We start from the raw sequence: 21449 nt of genomic DNA, 5'->3' as shown, positions 1-21449 counted from the left end.
TACGATATACGACATAATATACTAGGTATATACCGCGATAATGTGGTACCTATTTAATGAATTCTAATAATAAATTAACATGTTATAAACAAAATTGTGTATATTGCCTATGAATACGAGCTTTGTCAAATTTTAGTTCAGAATTCATTGAGTCGGTAAACAACTGCAACAACTGAATAAAATTGTTTAAATTATTGAAGAGGAAATCGCATTTTTATCGAAACAACTACTTTTATCGTATCGACAAATTTGATATTATACTCTTTTCACTGCTTCGACGTTTGTAGTCCGATGAGAAGAGCAATATACGCGCATTTTATTCATCGGACGAATAAATTTCCTACGATTAAAATTAATATGGTAATTACGATATTAAGGAAGAAATAAACGTATAGAAGACATTACATTCTTATCAAATGCTTTGAACAAATTTACACCTCGCGTATAAAGAGGCATAAATATTTCCGACAAGTCGACCGAAATTACTTTTCGTGTGTACATATCAGATACATATATCATTGGCCAAAACGCTATGCGTTCGGCCACTATAGTTTCCATTTTACAGTGTAATAATATTAATTTGGAAATAAACGGTGCATACTTCGAGCCAATTGCGAAAGAAAAATATTCCTGTTTACTCTATACCCGTATACTCGCCACTGTACGTACATGTTACATTACCTATACTACGATATGTACATCAAGCTTACCAATATTATCAATATCAGTCGTACTCGAATCTAATTTTCACTTTCGCGTGTACGATTTTTTCCCCCTGAAAGATAGTTAACCAAACATGCACTGCTATCACCTGTTATGTCTATCCTGAAATTAATCAAAGGAGAATTAGTAGCAGTCATTTGTCTCTGTGCGTTTAAAGACCCCCTGGGAAAACCCGACAGCTCTTGTAAATCGACGAGTCTTTCGTTTCGTTGTTCGTCGACGACCCTCTAATATATCGTACACGTTCGTGTACGAACGTACGTACATTTATTCTTCCAAGTACACGTAAGAACGATACGATGTAAACGGAGAGTGAACCATGGAAGAATAAAGGAAATTCATGGAAGAAGAGAAAAAACGTCGCGCGTAAACTACACGCGTTGTAGAACGAAAAACGAAAGAAGAAACGAAAGAGATAAGAGATAAGAGGAAAGAAAGAGAATGAAAAAAAATAAGGAAAAGACGATAGACGCGATGAAAGCAAGGAAAGAAAAGAAAGAAAAGGAATAGGGAGGAAAGAAGAGAATTAGTCGTGTGATTAGTCATAGAAAGACAGAGATACAGGGTGGATGAGACAGAGAAGTCTAGAGAGGGTGAAACGAAGAAAAGGGGTTGAGGAAGGGGAGAAAACCGACGGAGGGATCTCGGTAAGTATTATTGTAATTATACACTTAGGTTTATTTCCTGCGTGTCCGCCCCTGCAGGGGCTGATAGCATTATATACCGCGGCTCCCTAATAAAAATAATAATAAGAGCGTTAAACCGCGGAGTACCGAGCGGAAGTAATGTTCGCCCTTTCGGTTGTTGGCCCGTGTACCTGTTTCAGAACGACGATATACTTCACCCTAAACGCAGGAAACCCTCGTAATACACACGCGTATTAATGATTCCGGTTTGCCCGAGAACCTGTATGTTGAGTTTGGTATTCGTGCGTGTTCTAATTTCTAATGCATTATCAGATTTAGCACTTTCTGTATATATGACTTGATACCGCGTTAATTTTAGGAAACAGGTAGATAAGAGATTTATTAAGTTAAAATATAACGAAAATACAACGATTATTCGTTTCGACGAAATATTTTCTTTCGAACGAAATAATACGTAAAGAGAAATAAGAGGTGGAAAGAAATGTTTCGTTACAGTAACAAAGTAAGCCAGAGGACGCACTTCGAGATATAAATGAATTTTATGATATTATTCAACGTATGATTAGGGTAGCCAATAATAACTACAAATGGAATAGACGCGTTGCATGACTAAAATCAATCGTCTATAGTCTACAGTCTACGCGTGTGTCATCCCATGGCATGTCGGTATAAAGTTCCTATTAGCGAGTATCGTTCGAACATATGTACGTGCGTGACTAAACCTCCCCTCTTTTTACACCTGCTATTAGCAAGTACCACTTCAAGCCCCTGCCTCATTCCACTCGCCACCATTTATTTCTTGTCCTAATCTGATCCATCCTCTTGTCCACCTGTGCTTCTTTCGAATCATCTTTTCTAACGTACGTTCTAACATGGTAAAACATTTCCCACGATACTTTACCCCCCATTGTAACACTCATAAATAACGTTGAAAATCAAAATCAGATAGACAAGTAAAAAATTGGTTTGAATCGATTAAATGAAAAGACCGGGAAATAAGATACTAGTATTTCTGTTTCGAATTTTTTAATTTTTATATTTCCATATTTTACGGAAACGAGACGTAGATTATAAGGAGAACCAAAGAATGCGATACAGCGCAAAACCGGAAGTCTGTGCAAACCCGAAAGGGCAAGGTTAGATTAAATAAATATTTTGGAACTGCGGTGTAGTAAGTATATAATATTTTGTGAAATAGTATTAATAATATCCTCTAAAATATCACGTATTTTATTCGCACGTAAGAAATGAAAAATGTTCTTCTTTGTAGTCTCCGTTTGCGATTAAGTTGATGATTAATTCGCAAATTATAAGTCATTCAATTACCGAAACACAGATGTTAAAACTACCGCGGAATTGCAATTTCTGTTAACCCCTTGCTACATTAGAAAACGTTGGCACCGTGCGATCCATCGAATCTCGATTTCTCCGTAACTTTTTAATTCTATTGCACCTTTACCGTAAAAGAGGAAAAAGACGAAAGAGGGGATAGTAATAACGCGTATAAATTGCCATAAAAGAGTAGCCAATCAAGGCCGGGATTAAGGCTATCGGGACGTGGAAGAAATGGCAAAACGTCGGGAGGCGACTAATTTCCTCCTGGTCGATAATTCTCTCGCGAAGACGCTTCTTCCCGCCGATGACTCTCGTCTTCGGTCGCGCTCCATAATTTTCAATTTGTGCAAATTAACGTTCCCGTTCTCCGCGCGTCTCGCGTCTCCATGAAACACGATAAATAAGGGGCCAAGCGAGTAGTAAATATAAATCAGGAGTGATTGGATGTAAGTGGGGAGCGTTATGTGTCCCCAGCGTCCCGTGTGTGGGATCGTCCGCGGCCGTTCTATGGCTGTGGGGCGTTCGTACACATACGATCCGTAACATAGGACGTAGGTGAGAGACGACGCGACGCGACGCGACGCTTGGTGAGACGATGCACTATCTACGTATACTTTCACCATCGAAGGGGCTATACTACCCCGTTTACCTCGCGTCGATACTACTCTGCGTCGCGTCTCGTCGCGTCGCATCGCGTCCAGGACTATACCGCGATACGACTATAGTAGTATTCGCTGGAGCAATATATCGTATTATTCTTCCTCGTTCGAGTTCTTCGCGGGCCATAAATCCCCGTGTCTCTTAATACACGTTTACTGTAAGCTCTTGCGTTTGGGGAACCTTGACATTTATACGTACGCATCCGTATTCGTGAGGAAATTTTCGGTAGCACCGTTGAGTACGGAAGACGTACGGAGACTGTGTTAGCTGTAGTTGTAATGATATATTATGGCCATAAAAAGGACCGTATATCGATACATGTAATACGATAGGTAATAGGTACTATCATTTAACAGTAGAATTATTCAAACCTCCAAAATCATGGGTTTCTGATTTCTCCCGTTTACCAATACCAGAAACATCCACACGCTGTTTACATATAAGCTATGTTTTGTACGAGAAATTATATAAAATACTTTGTATTAAAGCAAATGGACACCATGAACGTCGATAAATATACTGTACATAGTCCTCTAGATATATGCATTTTTCAAGGCGAACATTTTTGCGACATTTATGCTGACTTTGAAATATCTCTGACATTGATATTTATCAAGTTATTTATGGTACATTTATCGATGAGCGGTATGAGCGTGTACGACGAATACAAATGTTCAATTTTGGAACGAAACACATGGGAGATTTGCAAGCTTGTTAAACGAGGTCACATTCAAAATTCCATTTACGAAACCTAATTTTCTATCATCACGGAGTAACGAAATGCGTATGAATCAATCAACCCTTAGACTCTCTATTCGTTAACATCGCGATATATCTATATACATCCTACGTCTGTAGCAGGTACATACCTATTTGACGTATCCTACTTTTTTAAAAAAAAGAAGACTAAACGCTTGCTCGCAATTGCGATTTGCGCTTTATCGTCGAAACGATTTTACGGTGCTTATACTTTGACTTACTTACGATTTTCCTCAAATTAAATACATCTTTTAAATTGACTCTGTCGGGGGATCATCCTGTACGTCGCTGTACACTGTGCGTGAACAGACACAAGCGCATCGACCATCTCCGATGCGTATTTCGTCGTTAACATTCGCTCAAGCTCTTGTTTAATTTGTAAAGATAAAAGTTGAATTTCCGGCCGTGATTGCCGACAATTTACGTGTTTAAAAAAATCATATCGTTAAATTTACATCTCCGACGGAACACGGTCGTGGCGATGCGTTACCTGTCTACACGCAACGACAGAAAAGAAGAAGAGAAGTAGTCACGCATCGAAAGTGGCATAATCAATTCGCACGAACCCATACAGGTTACGTAAATGTACCAATGATAAATGATAAGCATCCACGGATGACCTTTTTCAAGCGCGTTTACCTTTTTTCCTCGGCAAGTGCACAGTACACAGATGCGCACTTGCGAGTGGCACAGGTGTAAGCAAGATATCGATTATGCAATCTCATGGCTTGCAACCCCAACCGAACGGTAACGCACGAATACGCGTTCATCCCTCTTGGCCTGTGCTGCGCGCCACCTCAATACGTATAACCCGGCTCGATGCCGGTCTGTCAAACAGACCTGACGTTAATTATCGCCTTACTGCTCCGCCAAACCACCGTTCCATCCACTTGACGCATATGTCACTTTTCAGATTTCTGTCTGAATACTGTACACTGTACACACACTCACACACTCACTCACTCTCTCTCTCTCTCTCTCTCTCTTCTCCGCGTATCATGTTATTTTCAACCTGCCTTCGATTATTTTTCTATCGAAAGAAAAACAAAGATCTATGGGTATGTATGAGGTAATCAAGAGAGTTCTGTACAAAAGAAAAGAAAGATAGAAAAAATATTAAGAATACATCGTCGAAGTAAGAGTAACCGTTTCGGTAAATAAAATTATGTCTTTTTGGACTAGAAATGTTTCGAGACGGTGTGAAATTGGTTCCTTTGTGGGTAAATAAAGAATTTCAAAAAAACGGTCGGTAACTGGCAAATTTTACGAATGTCACGTGTACGCAGTATGCTATACAGCGCACTTACATACATACATACATACATGTATATACATATGTATGTATACATAGCTCGCCACGAACGTAACCGAAGGAACTGGATACAACTTGACGCGACGTCACACGGTATACTTGGTTGCAAAGATTTTCTTGTTAGCTGCAGGTAGAAATGTACCGCTTATTCAAATATTGAATTCAGCGAAGATTCCGGAAATCCGGCCACAGGGTACATGATTTCCGTAGAATAGTTAGCTTCTGTAGAAAAGCTCGTTATATCGCACAAGAGGAGCGCTGTTCAAACTTCAACTATTGACGAAGCTGGTTCTACGCGGTTTGACTTGCTCATCTTTGTCGCTTACAATGGCTCCAACCTTTCTTGGTAAAGATCCTGGCGAAGACTTCAATGATGTAACGAAGCAGAAAACTTGAAACGTTGTCGAGGTGGTCGTTTGGAATTGTCGATAAATTTTTAGCACAAGCGTTCCGTCAATGTAGCGGAACTCTGACATTCGAATTTTGTTAGCAAGTTGCAGAACGATCGCGTATTAAATCATCGTACCATTGTCGATGTTGTCAAAGAATTTTCTCCCCGAATCTAGAATATATAACCGAAAATAAATGTCTTGCGTTGTACTTAAAAAGATGTTATTAAAATATACATAACTTTTAAATGTCTGCCTTCGATATTAGGTATAATTTTACCACTACCTTTTGTACGTTCCACGCTTTTTATCATTAGAGTACATATCCGAAAGGAAGAGGACATCTGAAAACGGACAAACGCGAAGAAGCAAGAAGAAGAAGAGCAAAGTTAAGCATTCTCATATAATTATCATTTTCAATGAAAAGCTAACGTAGATCGACGCTCCGTACGTATTAAATTTCTAGTAAAATAAGAACGTGAATACACCGCGAATGCGCGTTCATATTTTACGCATTCTACTTCTCAAAACTTATTTGTCGTACTCTCTCTCTCTCTCTCTCTCTCTCTCTCTCTTTCATTCAATAAAGGCGCATTAACTTCCGATATAGCGTTTCTCGTTCCATGTATACGTATAATAACAGATAAACTTGGCCATACGTTATTTCTCACGTTAATTAACATTTTATAACTGAGAATACATTACATTAGCACATCGCCGTGTAATTGTCATTCAATTCTTAATGCAGCAGCCACGCTGTCGCTGGCGTCGGCGTCGACGTCGCGTCGCGTCGTGTCGGACCATGAAATTCTCCCAATTTCCGTTGACGTTGTTTTGCGGTCTTGGCTGGTTCATCGGAAAGAGAGCGTTTACTTTCGATGGTTAATGGCTGATGACGCGGTGAATGTAGCCGACCGGACCGGCCAATCGATAATCGTCACCGTCGACTGTCGAGTCCCTCAAGAGTCGTAACTCGTAACAGTTATCGGTTATTTTTTCCAACGCGATATTCCGTTTCACACGCGATAATTATTCCCGATTTTTCCGTCAAACTTTAGCGCGCTACCGTTTCCCGATTAGTGACTCGCAATTAGTCGAGATTAATTGGTCACCGTGAAGACGATTTAATTTCAAAGAAACTTGCAGCTACGAGGAAGCAGCTGAAACGTTTACATTGTATTTGTTTGAAGAGCGAGAAAGATATTTGCTGATTTTATATTCGAAAGCGTAAAAATTATGTATTTACAGCGCGTTTCAAAAACTGAATTCGTTTAGTTTCGAATTGGTTTCCGTTGTTTTATCGAAACTACTGGAAAGCGGAGCTGCTTCTTTATCGCGGCATAAGCTCCTCGTAAGGCGTAATAACAACGAAGCTGGAAGAGGCGGAAATACATATATTATAGGTCGATTCTTTCCTTAACGCGTAGTAGTTGGATCGTATATTAATAAATTCGAGGCTGATAATTTTACGAACATCCGAAACTACAATAGAAAGTGGGAAATAATGCAGGAACAAGAGTTTATTTTCAAATATCGTGCTTTGTCTCGCAAACACGAAGCTCGAAGCTACTACGTTAGCGTCTCTTAATGAAATTCATTTATTTATATTCGACTTTGGATTCGTGTTGAGCACGTTGATCAAGATAAATTCAATAAAACATTAACGATAAAACGTTTACTCGTACCGCATGTTAAAATCTTGAGTTGCCACGCTCGGGAAAATTAAATTCGTGACAGGTCGCTACTGAAAATTTCTATCTACTTGTATTTTAATCGATAGACGTAAGATCCGCGATATTAATATACGATGTCCTTATAATTTACACGCTCGATATTCACATAGAAATGGGAAGCAGAAATCAAATGCTACGCTTACGATTGACATTAACGAAATTAATACATCTCATTCTACGTATTAACAAGTTATCGTAGTCTACGAACGATAAGTTAATGGTCCTGTCAAAGATGCACACGTTTACCATTAATTGTTTCATTTTTCATATTGTCCGACAACGATGATTCAGATATTTAATTCACTGTGAACAATAAAATTAGCATTTTTACTTTGATTCGAGATGATCTCCCATTTTTAAATCTACAATAGGTATACACATTCTGAATTATAACCAATATGAAATTAGCGTATTAAAGAAACTAAAACAAAGGTATCTACGCAGCTACTTCAATTAAATATACAGGGTGGTTGGTAACTGATGGTACAAACGGAAAGGGGGTGATTCTACGCGAAAAAAGAAGTCGAAAATATAGAATAAAAATTGTTTGTTTAATTTCTTTTTTTTTTTTAATTTTTCCATCGAGACAACGATCTACAGTGAGATCCGTTATAACGGGACGCGATAAAGTGCACGCGTACCCAGCGAAAATTCAAAGTCGATTTTCTCGAAAACAAAGCCTCGAACGAAAAATTGTTATTCTATATTTTCGACTTCTTTTTTCGCGTAGAATCACCCCCTTTCCGCTTGTACCACCAGTTACCAACCACCCTATATATACACACACGCGAGTATTGGAAACTCGCTCGTTCTAACAGAGGAAAATAACCATTTAAGATCCGATTCGATAAATTTTTCTATCGACGATTCTTATATATACTTCCTTACATTTATAAAAGAATAATAATAGTCGCGTGAGCAGATCGCACATGGAAATTCAAGAAACTAATGATCTGCGGAAAGGGTAATGTTAATTAATTAATTATTAAGCAACCTGATCGATATTCTGGCCAAGCAGAAGATACGTTGCGGAAAACGCGCGAAGCGATGGTCATCGAAACGTGAATAATTACCAGTGGTACAATGAATGCGTAATGAAAACTGTATTAATTATCATAGATAATTAATATCATGGGCAGGGCTCACGGACCATGTTTACGAACAATTAACTGCATTAGCGAGTTAACGTTTGTCACGACTGACCTTCCTAGAACTTGATAAAATACTTAAAGACTGCTGAAAATTGTTTAAACTCGTTTTATCGTATTTTTAACTTATAATTATAAAATAAGCGCTTGTACTTACGAATAGGTACGTTTCGCGTTTCTCCCTTAAATATTAATCCAACTAATTCTAATAAGTTTCGACAAATTAAAACGTTTATGTTTCGAGTTAAAGTAATAACGTTTAATTCGTTGTTTAATTTATTCCAAAGCACTTTTACCAATTGGCTGCTAAATGTTAAATTTCATTTATGCGATTATTATTTCTGTAGCCACAAGCGTTGGGAAAAATTATTTAGAAACATTCTATATCAGATAGTACATTTTATGTTAGATCGCTAATTTGACACAGTGCATTTTGTTACAATTAATTGTAAGTTACGAAGAAGAAAGCTCTGATACAGGAATAAGTAAACAGAAGTATGTATCCTTACAATAAAAAGATGCTAATTATTAAAGATCGATCTCCGTATTGTAAATGTAAATTATAATTTATAATTTAGAAATATAGACCTAAAAGGGTCGAAGGCGTATTTTTGAACACGTTCCAATTTAACCCTGTTAAACGTATGTTTTGCTACCATATTTACTGTCTATGGATTTAAATGGCAAAAATAGCATCGCGTCTGAAATAGCCAGAAAAGAAATAACCAGTCAGCTAATGTTCCCCTTTCTTGAATCTTGAATCTAAAAAATACCAATGATTCCTCATTCCGCGTGACCCTCCAAACTTCCTCGATTCCCGCGTATTCGCGTTCGCGTGTTTGCAGCATGCGCCAAAGAAACTTCTCCACGGTATCTACGAACGTATCTGTTCGTTAAATATTTCCGCGATAGTCGCGGCGAATCGTAGCCTATGTAAAACGGTTCCGAAGGGGATGTGCAGCGCAACGCGCGTCGGGCAACTGTACGAAGAACAGCGAGGAGCGGCGGAAAAATACGCGATGTACCGACGTAGGACGACCGAAAAAAATCGCAGGAAAGAACGATTACATCGGATCCACGATACCTGGCGGAACAGTACGGCCTGTAATCTCATCCAGCCACTCGGCTCGTAGCGACGGTTTTTATCCTATTACGTCACATGAATAAACTAAAGACCATGGAGTCCGCGACACGCTGTGCCGCGCCGCGCTGCGCCGCACCGGAGGAAAGAGATCGTGAGATCCAGGAGAGCGGCCGCTGAAACGAGTCTGGATTTGACGTGTACCCTTTCCAGCACGGAGGACCGCTCTGCCTGTAGCAGGGAGAGGGATTTCAGCTCTGCGAATGGATATGTTGCAAGTTCGATGAAACGACCACGTCCGATATGTTGGAAGAAGAAGGAAGGATACGCCAACGGAAACCGGCACCTACATCTCGACTCCGATTGATTCCGTTTAGATAGCTCGGCTACTCGACTGTACGGTCCTGATAATGAAACGTAGTATCGCCAAACGAGTATCGACCGAACGAACACCCTACTTTAGGGCAACCGCTTTTCTATGGACATCGTTGCTTTTCTTAAGGGTCCAATCGACGTCGTACACTCGATCCATGTAGGACGCTGGCTGCACTTGGATCGAGCGTTTCAGAGCCCGCTAGTGAATCTTCCATAACTGTTTGAACCTTTGAGCGATACGATGTCTGATAAGGCGCGTTTGTTATACGATTTCTTACGCTTGTTTATTCCGACCAAGTATAACTTGGAACCCGAGACGAATAAACTTTTATCTTTAATACCAGGCACCGTAACGTATTGATTAATTATTTAACATTCTATTTAAAGATAATAAATCGTATTTTTTAAGCTTAGGAAATCGAAATTTTCTGACACGCGGATTAACGAGAGGAAAGCTTCGATAAACCAAATATTTGTTAAGCGTGAAATACAAGTTTTTCATCTCTCGATGCGGGAGATAAAGCTACGAAGGTGATATCGTTCTATCGAAAAGGTTGAAATCGTCGGTGTTGGCGAAGAGTACGGTAAGCGTCGCGGAGGTGGGCCGCATCCGTAAGATAAACGACGGATGCACGAAATATGTGATACATGTGGCAGGGAAACTTGTGGCCAATGAAAATGGATGATTCCAACTTCCAGTGTCTCTTTTTATCGCGCCCTTACATTCCAAATGTATCAGGCTACTTCTTTCAGCCAGCAGTCGCCCATCTTCATGTATAATGTATCATTCTTTGCAAACTTTAATCGTAGGATTTTGATTTATGTTGCCACCTCGACCGATTTCTTACACCACTCCCGATAAAATAATAACGCAACGAAAACGATCAATTTACGCGATAAAACTTTAATCGCATTTTAAATGTTACAATAGCGGACGATTGCCATTTAAGCAACGCTGAAATCGAGGAAAGAGTTAATTCTGAATATGTACATATATTATAGATAAAAACGTTGGCTTTTGAGTAAAACAATGCTCGTCATTGGAAAAGCTATTTGCATGATTATATCTTCCGAATGTAACGAAAATTTGTATTTTAAACGAATGATTAGTAATTAGTAATTTATCGAACGTGTTTTCATTAAAACACAAAGGAAGCGCAAAATTTAATATCCTTTTTATTGGCGTATGGTCGTGATAGATCGATTTAAAGATTCGTAGATATCGCGAAGACAAAACGTTCGAAAGTAGTCGTGAATAATTAGTTTCATTGCAATTCCAAAATACGGACGATGCAAAATCTAAATCAATCGTTTTACGTTACCGTAGATTTCACGAAACTTTAATTTACATTCGCAATACAATAAACCTTAAAATAAAAAGTTGAAAGATAAAGGGTGTATAAGTGTTAGAAGCATAAAAAAACGACTTTTTAGAGGGGAAGGAAAGAAAAATTTTATGCAGAACGCGATTGAAAAATTGATACGTTACTTGTAAAATAACGAAACGGTGATTGAAAAAGATGAAGTAGGTATAGTATTTACTGGAACGAGCAAATGCAACTAAACCGATAATCGTTTATCATTTATCGTCCCTTCGAATCTGCATTAAACACTGAAGATATGAAAATTAACAAAAGACACACTTTTTTATCTTGTTGTTTATATAATTGCTCGAAGGTATCGATATTACTCGAAGACTGTCAAGTATCACTCGAACTACTTGAAAATTACGTTATACGCGTATAACTGGAATAAGAAATCAGACTCTCTACTAAGACCATGTTTATCCGCTTCCTACAAACCGGCTAAATCCGCGATATCCACGAGCAATCATCCTACGGTCGAACCATCTAGAAACAAATTTGCCACGTAAAAGGCGTTTTATCGAGATGCGAAATTCCCGTCGCATCTGATCGCATCGCGTCACGTCGGTCCCCTGCTCGCGAAGAGGAAATCGCGATGTCGAAGATCGAAAGTGGAAATAAAAGACAGGATAAAACGGCGATCACTCACCGTAGGGTTGGGCATACAGCGTCGCGGTGGTGGCGGCATGGGATCCGGTGCGGCACGATAAGGCGGCGGCGAATACCTTCCCGAAGGGAAACAGCCCGGGGCCGTGATGGGTGCCCCGTGGAGCCCCTTGCTCCCCATCATCTTGTCCGGCGAGTACATCATCCTGAAGCTAGTCGAGGCTAAGCTGCCAGGCTTAGACCTAAACCAGTCGAAAACCGACGCCCTCAAACAGAACGATACCAGCAGCGGTAGCCGCGCTTCCTCTTCACATCGATGTTCGCGGTTCGCATCTGTGTAAAAAGAATTATCGATGTCCTCTCTGCACCCAATTTCCTCTCAGAGTACCTTCACATTCGCTTTCGTCAAATCGCTTGCAGACTAATCGCGAGACGCACTGGCTATACGAACGACGAATCACCGTATTATTATTACAGTTGTTCTTACGATAGTACTTGATCTTTGCACTGCCGTTTTACGAGCCACCACTCATCTTCGTTCTTGACACCACCGATCGGACCGCGGCGATTTCAGTCGATTTAACTAGACTCGTTCGTCGAAGAGATCGCGCATCTCTTCGATGTCCATGATGCACATGATCACGGACACGGTGATTGGATTTTACTCGCACTCGGTTTAGTTCTATGTCTGAACCATGGCGACGGCCAAACGTTCCGATTCCTTCGAATCGGAAGATCTCGCACTTCGCGATGGTGACGTAGACAAAAAGTAGGTAGTGTAGCGACGCGTTTGAATAAATAATGCGAATAAATAATTTTCCTGTCGAGCGAGCAGCTGATTCCGAACGAGTCCGGCAATGGTGAAACGTTGCCGAGATAGGAACGACCGAGCGATCGAATTCGTAGCGGCACGCTAATGCGGTCACTGAACCAACAGCCACTTGGAATTTTCGAACAAAGAAGAAACTGTCCACCGTCAGATTGTCACGATTCGATCACCGACGTAGTAGAATCGTACGATACACGGGATGTTGTGGTGAAACTGTGCACTTTTTGGCGCTGACTGGCCGGCGCGGCGAACGGTGCTTCGTGGATGAACTCTTCCACCGGGGATGGAGGGATCGAAGGACGAAGAGGGAAGCGACGGGACAGGGGATGGTCGGTGATCCAGGATATTCGCAGAGTGGCGCGTGCTCACAGCAGAGGGGTTGTTCGCCACGAGGTAAGCCGAGAACAACCGGGACGAAGGGGTATATCGTGCATAGGCGGAGTTTAGCGTGGTCACGCGTGCGCTCCTAGCACGATTCTCGTCGGCCATCTTTCGCTTTGCTTTCGTGTTCGGCATGGGTGTCGCTAACCGCGACCACCCGTTTCTTCATCCTCCCTGCGTTTTACCCTCCCTCTTTTCGCCTCGTTCGTCCCGTTTCCTTTCCTCTCCCCTAGAATCTCGTTCCGTGTCTCGTTTTCACTCCCCCACCGACGTTACACGCCCTTCCTAGCCAACGTCGAGCCACCCCCGCGTTCCTACCGAACCTTGCCCCGTGCAGCCTTGTCTCGTCGAAGACGCCTCGTGTCGTCTACCTACTTTTCTTCCCTCGCGACGCGCTTTTGTTCGATCACCGCGAAATCTCTCGCTCGGCTGTCGCCCAACCTGCTGTTGGATTAGCAGCTACGTCGTAAACTGGTCGGTCTCAGTCACCCTTAACACCAAGGTCGCTACTGCTGCTGCTGCTGCTGCTGCCATTCGTTGCTACTACACGTCGCTTTCGTCATTTATCTTCGACATCCTGAAAATTGCGACTCAACTGTGAACCATAGTTTTGTGTCGATATTCTTCCATGGATTACCTGTATCTTGAACACTTCGAACGATTTTATCCACGCGATTCCGTACAGCAGAGTTTAAGATCGTTGTTTATCGATTCGTCGCGTCCAACAGATTTTCAAACGAATTCATTTCGTTTTTGCTAATGACGGTATTGGAGATTCCATAGACTCTGGTATCTCTTCGTATTTTTTCGTATTTTTATACCATGATATTGGCTACTCGATGTACCTTTGCAGATCTAAAACTGAATAAAGTTACATTTTATTTTATCGTTGTAATCGTTGGGAATAATTTATTGAAAAATTTTGAACACAGTGACGTGTATGTCGGTTTTCTACGCAATTACGTACTTACGTACTAACGTACGCATAAAGGGTATTAACTATCGAAACGAAATAATAACGATTCAGAGATTTTACATTTTACTATTTAATAATAATTATCGAAAGATCAAATTAAATTAGATTAATTTAATTCGCGTGTTTTAACTTTAAATACAAAAGGTAAGAAATGAAGAGTTGTCCTACTTTATAATTGCCTTACAGATCTTTTACGCGGTGACGTAACTTTCTTTCGTCCCATTTTATAAAGAATGAACAATTGCGATCAACGAACGATATATTATTAAGCACTGTGAACCATTTATATCACGTTTGCTATTGAAACATCGCCATTTTAACAAAGAAAATAACTAAATACAATACCTCGACTGGAACAGTCTTCGCTTTCTTCCTAGTGCAGTTGCGGTAAAACAAAAGCCGCCGTATGCATTATTCGAAAGAATAATCGATTTGCCTTTGTTTGTATTCGATCATGCCTTAATCTATGCCGTTTTGAGTCGTTATTATTTAAAGTAGCCTCTTATATAACACGTAAATAATGTTATTTATATATTATACTTTACAGCCCACGGTGACGATACGCTCTTTTTAAATATTTATCTTTTATTAGTGATCAAGGCTACTGTCGAAGATATACTATACATATTTCTGCATTGTTTTAAGAACTCTTTAAATAATTTGAATAATACAGTCGCTTAAGAGATTGTTATACGACAGGTTCCATAACACGCGTTCCTAAATATCATCTACGTTCTAAATTCTTACGTTCTGTCAAATCAATTAAATTCGAGTGAAAAATATGCAAATTGTTTTATAAAAATTAACGTAGCAAACAAATATTTATGGCAGATATGAAATCTTTCTTACGACTTTTCTTGCGTATTTAACTATAACATAGCAATCGACGATATCCCATAAATTAAACGTAACTGCGTTTGCTTTTTTGTTTCGTGGAAAATTAGACGGTATAACGTCTACGAGTATAGTCACGATAATCACGATCCTAAACCAAGTTGCTTATATATTTTTTTTAAATGTCGCTGTTTGTTCTTAAAACACACTTTTTAAAAATACATAAAAAGAGATCGTATCTATAGCTCGATAATTCTGTAGCATCTATAAATATGAAGATTTACGTAATTCATCGAGGCAATTTTCTTACAGTCTGCCGTTTCCGACCTTGAAATTTGGAGCTTGTACAACGTGATTAATAATGAACAATGATTGTATGTCATGTATATTTGAAAGTCGGAAACAATCGAGAGTATTTGTGCTGCTATTTGATCGGTCGTGTCTTCGTAGTAAGTGCAGATTTGTGTGAGCTATTTCATAATGAATTTTTAAAGTGTCATGGACCCTTCGTAACCCAGATCCCCTCTGTTACTCCCACAAGGCTGCAGGGCAACAGGGCTACAGGACTTTCGTCGATCCAATAAACGAATAAAGCCGTTTCGCGCTATTCTTGACTCTTGGATTTCAATCCAACTGACCAACAGAGAAGTTGATTTTGCCATTCCTTTACATCCGTCGGTCTACTCTGGAAATTTTCTTATCGTTTGAATTTACAAACAACAAGATATAGGTACGAAATATTTGTCAAACGCTCGTTCCTTTGGCTACAACGCCGCTACCCGTTTAAATCTTTTCCCTCGACGATTAGCAATAGAGGGAATGTGAATAGTTACCGAACGAATCAGAACGATCTTGCTCGTCCGAATGGAAGAAGAAATACGCGGCAAAGGAAGCGATCGCGACACGTTCGATCCCAAAAGTACGACAAAACGTCTCGAATACAACTACGTATCTATGTACGTGCTTGCCACGAACATGGCCAAAAGCAACGAAGAAACGTTTCAAAACGAGTATATTTATCGGTGCCAATCGTTCGTCTCGTTGAAAAAGGGGAAACGGTAATAGGCAGTAGGAAGGCTGGCGACGCGATATGGTTGCACGACTAGACACCAAACTGGTGAACGAAGGAAAGACAGAACGGACAGGGTTGCGGTACAGGTACCTACGCGAGATGGAATCGCGTACGATGGAAGAGGAAGCGAGTATGGGACGAACCAAGGGGGGAGGGTGAGAAGGAGAAGGAGGCGGCGGACAGGAGTGAGAGAAGGGGTGGTTGCGAGTTTGGCGGTAGTCGTTTTCCGAGGGATGTTGGGCGGAAGGTTCCCGCGGGGCCTGTGTTATCGCCTCGGCAGGATGACCAGCCCGCGGTATCAAATATTAAACCTACTTGCACCGGCAGCCTATCCTCGACAAGGTATCCAAACCTTCCCTCCGACCAGATCCCTCCGCGAACCCCGCGTCCACGGGTCACCACTAGCTCGCCACCGCTGCCTGCCATCAAAACCTACGCCTAGTAGGTTTACTGCCGCGTCTCGATCTCTGCCGGTTCTCCTTGCGATGCTTAGGCTGTTACCACTGCACCGGTTGGCAAGAGGCGAAAGGAAGGACGCGACGGATATCAATGATCCGCCACGACAATCGGCTATTCCCCTTTTGCCGGTGCAAATGCATCCCTTAAGGAGGAAGGGACTTAGGGAGGAACGCTGACATAACCAGAATTCTCGAGATTTTACAGTTCTGTGGAAAAGTGTCGTGGAAGAAAGAGGAGAGAGGCAGGAGACATAGTCGCCACGATCGAAAACGTCGACCTCTCCCAGGTTTCTTACAGGCGAAACGATCTCCACGAGTCACGAATTTGATGCTTTACGGCGCATCGTTCTCGTCGTGATCTGTGGGCGAAATGGTTTGCCCGGCTTGGTGTTCTTTCTCCCGTTTACTCGACGTGAATCGAATTTTCCGAAAAAACAAAGCGCTTTCTGGAAGGAACGATTGGCTTTGTTTGGTCGAAACGGTAATGCGATCAAGGATAATTTAGGTAAAGTCAGACTTTAATAGAAAGATCTGCGTACATTTTTAAACGTTAAAAGCTTAAATGTCGCTATCATCGTAAAAGATTATTTGTGCTAAATTCTGTATTCAGTACTGATTCCGTATACAGGATGTTCCACTGTAACGCGAGATTTCAATAATCGAATGAATTCAGATTCAGAGAGAGAGAGTTGGCCAGAAATTTGCCAGGAAATTGTTGATCCATCAGGAAACGTCCAACGACAGAAAATAACTCGTTACTCGAAAACAAGCTCATATCGGGTATATATCTATTTATACGAACCTTTCTCCTTATTTCATTATACCGAATCGTCCCTGCTGTTCCCACATATGTATAGTACAACGGAACACTCTGTATGTATGAACATGATTCTATGCGTGTACTTATGTATTCCGTATGACTGTATGTATCGTTTTAAATGTTCCCTACGAGCTACACGTGAAAAAGGAGCGACAGGAGGAACGGTACGAGATGGTCGTGAAAATATGACGCATTTTCTAGCAAAAGGAAATGGATCGAATATACATTGATATATATAATCATAGCGGTTGTCGACTGCAAGCTGCAGTCGTAGCCCCATTTGGTCAAAAGTAATAATTACACTGCTAGGTGCAGTTGTTCAAAAATGGGGTAAATGAAAGTTAACCTGGAATTACGTGATCAAACATATCATTTTTCTAATTAACGTAATAGGTATATTTAACGACTCGGCGCAATGATATAGCATGTCGGTATAGTGGACAAGGGTTGAAATTTCGAGAGCTACTTATATAAGTACATGCATGCGACTATCTTATTTTCTGTGGCAATCTGTCGCTGTCAAACGACGTTTCGCGTTTTCGTAGAGGCGTTTAATTAAAAAACGAAAAAATAAAAGAGAAGAATTAATTTTAGGGATATCGTATTCCTACTCTGTCTAAACGTTCTTTACAATTTGGATTAAATCTTTACAAGCCGAATTGATATTTAAAAGCATAGAGCGAACATGACTTCTAAAATATAATAGAATATGAAGATCGCAGAGAAAAAGGTAAGAGATAAAAATGAGAGTATTTAAAAATAAGTGAGATAAAAGCCTGGTATATTAAATAATTAAGTCTTCATATTTTTTCAATCACTACGCTCTTCCCAAATTAGAGAAGTGAATGATTTACTATGTATATTTTGCTTCTTACTATTTATATGTGAAAAATACTAAATAACTGATGAAAACGAGAATTATTTTGCACCCAACTCTTCAGATAAAATTTTAGCTATGTCGTATCCAGTTTAGATCGTGCTTCAATACGAAAATAGACCTGTAATTACCGCTTTTCTCCAATAACTAATTAATTTCGAGCCGAGCAAGATCCATTTATTTTCCCCGCTTGATTATAAGTAATTTCATTATGCAGATAGAATAACCATAGAAACGATCGTCTTTTACGTTTCAAAGATAACGAACAACTTGCTTAATTTTATTAAACGGTTAAAACGGTGCTTAGTTTCAACGTAAAATATTTTTCGATTATAACATATTATTCATTATATTTCATTATATGCGTTGTTTGGATAATAAACACATACATCGTAATTACATAATAATCTTTTAATTGTATTTCATTGAATAGATCATAGTTGACGTATTATTCTTTATTTACGTATTAATATCGTTGTATAGTATTCTTAATCGCATTATTGATTCTGTTTGCGTAATAATTTGTTTTCATTGTTTCTCGTGTTACAGTTTCGTTCTAAAAATAGGGATAATATCACCGAATTCGTGTTACCTGGCATAAAATTGCTGTACTAGTCCTTATGAATTCATGCATGCAATTCCAAAGAAAGAAAAGTACCTATAACAAAAACACTGGGGCTGTTTCAAAATTCTCTGCATGATGCTCGCCGGTGCTTGAATATTTGAAGGAATAAGTGTATGACGGAAATATGAACGCACAAGTACCGGTTCCGCACAATATACGAAATGCCTGCCAGTATGTTCGCATACTTGATTTTCACTAGAATTTACCAGCCTAATCGAAACCATCGATGCAACTTGACTGCCAACGAACAATCAGATTATCGCCAATCCTTTCCTTGTCACTTAACGATACTTTCTATCATATTTTTAATCAATTACGATCACTCGTCGGCACGGTTGATCAAAGAGTCAGCAAATGTATCGATACGTCTACAGTAGCTCACAAAAATATAATAATTTATAAAGGAGCGTTCTTTCGCCTGTTGGCAAATATTCGGTAAATCGTTTGCTCGCGTTTATTTTATCACGAAGAAGCACTTTCGCTGTAAATGAGTTTACGAACAGATTTCTCGATAGTCGCTGTCAATAAACCAGCACGAGCAAATTCTCTATATTCTTGCTCGTTTGGTCTAAACACAACTTCGCGATACCATTGAAATTTCGGTATCTTTTATACGACGCGTACAATACAAATACGATACACGAGACAAGCTCTTTACGCAAACGATAAGCATCGAGATAGATACTTCCGTGAGCCTTCGTATACATTAAAAGTATTATGCGCCAAAAATAACACAGAGTTTGAAAGATTTTACGATGGAATCGGAAAAAGGTTGGCAAAGCTGGAAAAATGAAAAATAGAAAACAAGCGTAACAGGCGTGTTAAGTGGTATGGGCGAGGACAGATTTGTCGGGCAGTAAAAAAGGATAAAATCCGAATGTTAGCCAGGAAAAAAAATTTGAAATAAAATCCATACAATGTTCTATTACCACGACAACGTACATCCGTTTTCGATTTAAACTTGACGATTCACGATAGCTCGCACAACTGTCATTTTTCCACCCACGGCTCTTTCGCGCACGCCGCGCCGCGCCGCACGGCATTCTCTCTCGTTCTCGCTCACTCGATTTCTCATTTATTCAAGCGTCGTTCATTCACCTGCTCGTGAATAAAAAACTCGAGTAAAGAGTTCCGCGCCATTTTCGTCAACGGCAGATTACATTCACTGCGCAAATCTCAACTCTTTACCACGTACAATAAAAGGAGGATGTAAAGTGTCTGTAAAATGATTAGCATCGTATCGGATAGATTTGTCTCGTTCGATAGATTTATCTTAAAAAGTAGATACGACCTAATCGAGACAATTCTTCTATTAGCTCGATCATGATTATAGTATATGTACTTCACAGATATACGTTCAAGTAAGAATATCTCTGTTAAATTTTTTTAATGAAAAATAAGAATCGACCGATCGAACGTTGTCGATAATATAGGAAAAAATATCTCAAAACTATGTTGAAAAAGAAAATAATGAAATTACATTTAAGAAAATAACGAATTAAGAATATCACAATTGCTTTCCAATATTATCTTTCTTTCGTACTTTCTCTACGTATCCTCTCGTCATACGCGTTCGCACATTTCCTTCTCCTTTCTATTTTCGATGTCTAGTTATTTTGGTCTTAGTTTTCCTGGAAACACCATAAATTATCAAGCATTAATAATCGTATTCGAAAATTCATTGAATAATTTTTTGTTCTCCGCTTTTATATCCTTGTGATCCTTTCAAAACACATTGCTTGTAACGTTTCTAAAAGAAACCTTTCGAGAGAATAAAGACGGTCGTATCAAAATAAACGAATATTTTTGTATTTCTAGAATATTTTTCATCGAATTGTAGAAAAGAAAAGATAGAAAAAAAATTTGTTAACCTTCTTACCTTCGGTATACATATTCCTTTAGGATCAAATAATCACCCGTGAAAGTGCACCATTATGCAGCACTTTAATGGACCGATATTCTTGCCAAGTTTCGTCGCAGCTGTTCATAAGTTTAAAACTTATTAAAGTCCTAAGATTTGTCCATCGGAAGACTTTGTCTCTGTTAGAATCGGATTTTAAAAGTTAGTTTTTAAAGATGAAACTTTCCATACACGCACACATTTTAACGCACTTTACCTTCAAATTTATTCGAAATCAGTCTTTGAATATTTTATAAAGGATAGTTTTTCATACGGTGTAACAACAAGTAAAATTTGTTTATAATTTGTTGATCTATTTGCTCGTTCATTTAGTAAACATTATAAATAAAATGTACGCATGTGTACAAATTAGAAAGTTACGCGTCGTACATGCGAACACAGGTAAGTACATCAACATTATACATTAAAATTCCGTACTAATAACCTTTACCGAGTGTAAATTTGGCAAAGGAGTATGTTCTATACATGTTACTCGAGATTCTATTAAATATCAAATATTTGTTCACATAAGAACAGGTTTCTTC

General features: G+C 39.5%; 1 protein-coding gene across 2 annotated transcripts in view; it reads right to left on the bottom strand.

Annotated features, from left to right (window-relative positions):
* The window catches only part of LOC117242863 (inhibitory POU protein), a 54222-nt gene extending 41304 nt beyond the window's left edge, over window positions 1-12918 (bottom strand). For both annotated transcript variants that reach the window (XM_033509860.1, XM_033509861.1), the window contains exon 1: window positions 12176-12918. In XM_033509860.1, the coding sequence (XP_033365751.1) occupies window positions 12176-12337 (162 nt within the window). In that variant the 5' untranslated portion in view covers window positions 12338-12918. The remainder of the gene's footprint in view (window positions 1-12175) is intronic.
* Between the last annotated feature and the right edge of the window lie 8531 nt (window positions 12919-21449).

Source organism: Bombus vosnesenskii, unplaced genomic scaffold (genome assembly GCF_011952255.1).
Source record: "Bombus vosnesenskii isolate JDL3184/JDL3185 unplaced genomic scaffold, Bvos_JDL3184-5_v1.1 scf7180000016279, whole genome shotgun sequence".
NCBI classification, from domain to species: domain Eukaryota; kingdom Metazoa; phylum Arthropoda; class Insecta; order Hymenoptera; family Apidae; genus Bombus; species Bombus vosnesenskii.
The sequence above is the reverse complement of the archived record's forward strand: the minus strand, read 5'-3'. Positions and strand labels throughout refer to the sequence as shown.